The sequence below is a fragment of the Atta cephalotes genome (genome assembly GCF_000143395.1).
Source record: "Atta cephalotes unplaced genomic scaffold scaffold00013, whole genome shotgun sequence".
NCBI lineage: Eukaryota > Metazoa > Arthropoda > Insecta > Hymenoptera > Formicidae > Atta > Atta cephalotes.
The window spans coordinates 5384101-5387529 of NW_012130077.1; the positions used below are offsets into that span (position 1 = coordinate 5384101).

The 3429-nt window shown below is 40.6% G+C and overlaps 1 protein-coding gene across 1 annotated transcript in view; it reads right to left on the minus strand.

The window, feature by feature from the left end:
- Window positions 1-1040: 1040 nt before the first annotated feature.
- Window positions 1041-3429, minus strand: part of LOC105617724 (dynein heavy chain 9, axonemal-like) — a 31603-nt gene continuing 29214 nt past the window's right edge. The window contains exons 60-65 of the mRNA XM_012199278.1: window positions 3008-3341; window positions 2749-2921; window positions 2240-2350; window positions 2007-2180; window positions 1621-1769; window positions 1041-1335 (exon numbers count right to left, since the gene is read on the minus strand). Coding sequence (XP_012054668.1) covers window positions 1041-1335; window positions 1621-1769; window positions 2007-2180; window positions 2240-2350; window positions 2749-2921; window positions 3008-3341 — 1236 coding nt within the window. The remainder of the gene's footprint in view (window positions 1336-1620; window positions 1770-2006; window positions 2181-2239; window positions 2351-2748; window positions 2922-3007; window positions 3342-3429) is intronic.

A 3429-nucleotide genomic window follows, 5' to 3' on the forward strand; every position in this document is an offset into this window, starting at 1 on the left:
GTTACGTGTATAAATTTCGGTTGGAATTATCGATAACAATTAATAATTGGAATAAATGATGGATATATGTTATATTAGGCGGATACAGCTGAGCGGATCGCTTGAAAGAATATATACACGATTGCGAGTAACAATGTTGAAATGCGGTAACAATATTGCGCGACAGGTCATCCTATACTTTACTACCGGTTGTTTTGTTATTGTTATTGCATTTAGCCAGGCTCGCGCGGGTTGTTTCACAAGGCGTTTTTGCTCGCGTGTCCAAAATTCCGCGCACCCTGTAACGTCGCGAAGACCAAGCGACACGCGAAACCAGATGCGTCATCGCGAAACGGATAATTATGTCGCAGTCGATAAAGGGTGACCACTTCCTCGAAACCTCCAATCATATTGTCGTCGCGTACCGTGGACTTGTCAAACCGACTGCGGCTGATGTAATACGTGCCACCACGAGATCGTACAACGTACGTGGTGCGCGCGTAAAGAAAGGACCGGATGTGCGAACAGAGCCGACGAACGTTGTTCCTCCTACTGTCGTCAATATGCACTCGCCACGTTGTCATATTTTGTCGATCCTCTCAATTGGCGTCGACTTTTTTCGAGAGTAACGAGCGCATCTGCGAGTCGCGCGTCAAGTTCCTTCCGTCCTTCAAGTTCCTTCATGTCCGTCGTCCGAATCCACGCACAAGCCCTTCCCACTTGGGACGAGACCTTTACTTTGGCAGCTTTTCTTTGACAGTGCGATTACAAAGAGAACGCGTTACAACAGTGCGTATATAGTATATGCCGATTCAACCGAATACGCACGTTATAATTATCGCCACTTCGACTTACCAGCACGTATACGGGAGAAGGTCTGACGTAATTACGAAGGCTATTAACAACCGAGAAACTGTGGTCGCGCGAGTACGCGTTGCTATTACAACTCGTCGAGAGAGGCATAAAAAGTCAACTATTACGAGCGCGAAATCGCGTGTGAACAGACCGTCGCCGTCGTGTCGGCGTCGCGCCGTTGGATCATCGTGAGGAGAGCTCGATTATTAAATCTGCAAGAGAATCGCGACGCCGGCCAAAGTCCACTTAGACGGCTTGTCACGGGTCTTCAAATTGAACGTCCAGATGTATGTTGGACCGCGCTTTCTGGTTCTGTAGATCGGACATTCGTATATATTCTTAGTTTCTTGCTTATCCTGTGTGATTGCCTTTACGAACACGATCGGCATCGAAAAAAATAGCTCCTTCAATCGCGAATCTGCAATGCAACCGGTCGCAATCTCCCATCGCGCACCCTCCATGTACAAACCGTTAATATAGACACCCTCGCGCGGTGGTATCCTGATTAGTGGAAGCCAAACGTGTTATTGTGTATCTTCATCTGTATGTATCGCTGTTAACCCTTTGAGGACACATTTCGAATTTTTCCAAGAAAACTCAATATCTAACATCGTGGCAACCTATTGTTTTGATTTTATCACGCGAAGGCAACTTACACATATAATAATATGATAAAGGTAAAAAAATTGTCAAAAAATATCAAAAAATATCATTCAAAAGTACAATTGAATGAAAAGTGCCCGTCCTGAAAGGGTCAATTTTACGTTACCAAATACTGAGTCTTACGTAAATTCTTCCTTCTGCTTTCTGGTTACGTCGCAATACAGGCACATTTTGTCCAGGGGCCACTCGTTTTTACGAGCGGTTTGCTGCATGATGGCGGTAAGTAAGGACTGCGGATTGAAAAAACCACCCAGCCAGATCGTCGGTGGCAACTGTCGAAAGATGCGCACCGCGAAAAATTAGATTGACCACAATCGGAGACGAAAGGAAGTCAAATTTTAACGCAAAGTAAATGACAAACGTTTGCCGAGTCACTTTCTTCGATATTTGAACCATGACAAAATTTAAATTCTCTTTCCCACGCTTGAACAAAATATACGCTGATCTAATATAATTTCTCTTGTAATATCTTGCCACATATCGCAAATTGTGGTTTCTCCTTTACTCACATTAAAAGCTACCGTCCAATTCGACAGCTCGGTTATTCGATTGAACAAGTCCGCAAACCAACTCGATAATCCGAGAGTGGAGGGATAGGCGCGTATGGTCCAGGATGGTGGTACAGACTCCATGAACAAGTAATTTTGCAAATCTTCCATATCCGCGCTAATCGTGAGCTCGCCCTAAAACGGATTTGTTGTTACACCGCATAATTATTCGATAATTTTATCACGGCGCTCACCTTTAAGCCGAGATCTAATTCTTCTAGAGATCTTTTTAGTTCCTTACACAGTATGTTCATATGTTCGCATTCTTGGAAAGCGACTATAACGAAAGGACTACGATCTTCCGTCTAGAGAGAATCAAGTTTGTCTTATTTATTCCCGGTAAAAGTAAAGTTTGATGTTATAAAAATAAAGAAGATGAAATCAAAATTCGCGCATCTAAAATAGCAATGAGTCAAGTAAAACAGTCATGTAAAACATAAAACAATAGATATAATTGCAAAGAGAATATAAGAGATGATTGCGATACTGTTAATTATGACACCGCGATATATTCCAATTATACAGAATTGATAGTCATAATTTTTTTATAATGTTGTGAACATATAATTAATGTTAATGATTTTATAACTATTGCTTTTTAGCCTTAAAATTTAATCAATCAGTTTAATATATCAGTTTAATATAGATTATACTTATAATAGCAATGTCTAGTAGAATATTTAGTAATAGTTCAACAATTCACCTTGTTCATCAAGTCTTGTATATTAAACTCTTCGGGAAGCTTATCCAGTATATCCTCTATTATAACTTTCACCTTCTCTTCTTTCGATAACAGTCCGCTAATGTCGATACTATCCCGTGGTTGCATCCCCCAAATTGTTTTAAACAAGTTTTCTGTCGTATTTGTGAGAAATCCTGTACAAACAAGTTTCGTTGTGTGTTAATCGTAAATGTAAATCAAGGGAAATAAATTAACGATTAAAATAATTAAGAAATTTTACCAATCTCCGCGTTCGGATGAAGGCCGTATAAGATAGGACTCTCCGGCGGCAAATAATCTTCTACATATTGATGATAGCCCGTATAATCGGTACTGGGTGGCACTATAAAACCCGGAGCCAAATACAATTCACCCTCAACCAACTCTGGTTGCAGGTACTCTAAGAGATATGTTCGGCATAATCTTCTGTCCCAATCATCGGTTATATGACCGCCATACATGATTTCGCCAAATAAATAGCGTAAATTTTCCCAAGGTATCTTAGTATTCCTCTCGAGATAATTCAACAGTACTGATGCACTGATAGTCAAGTCGCCAACATTGAAGGGATACAACTATGTATTAGGACATGTTAACGAGATGTTAGTAATAAAAGAGTAAATATATTCGTCAAGAGATGCAATGTCTCTTGATTTTTATCTC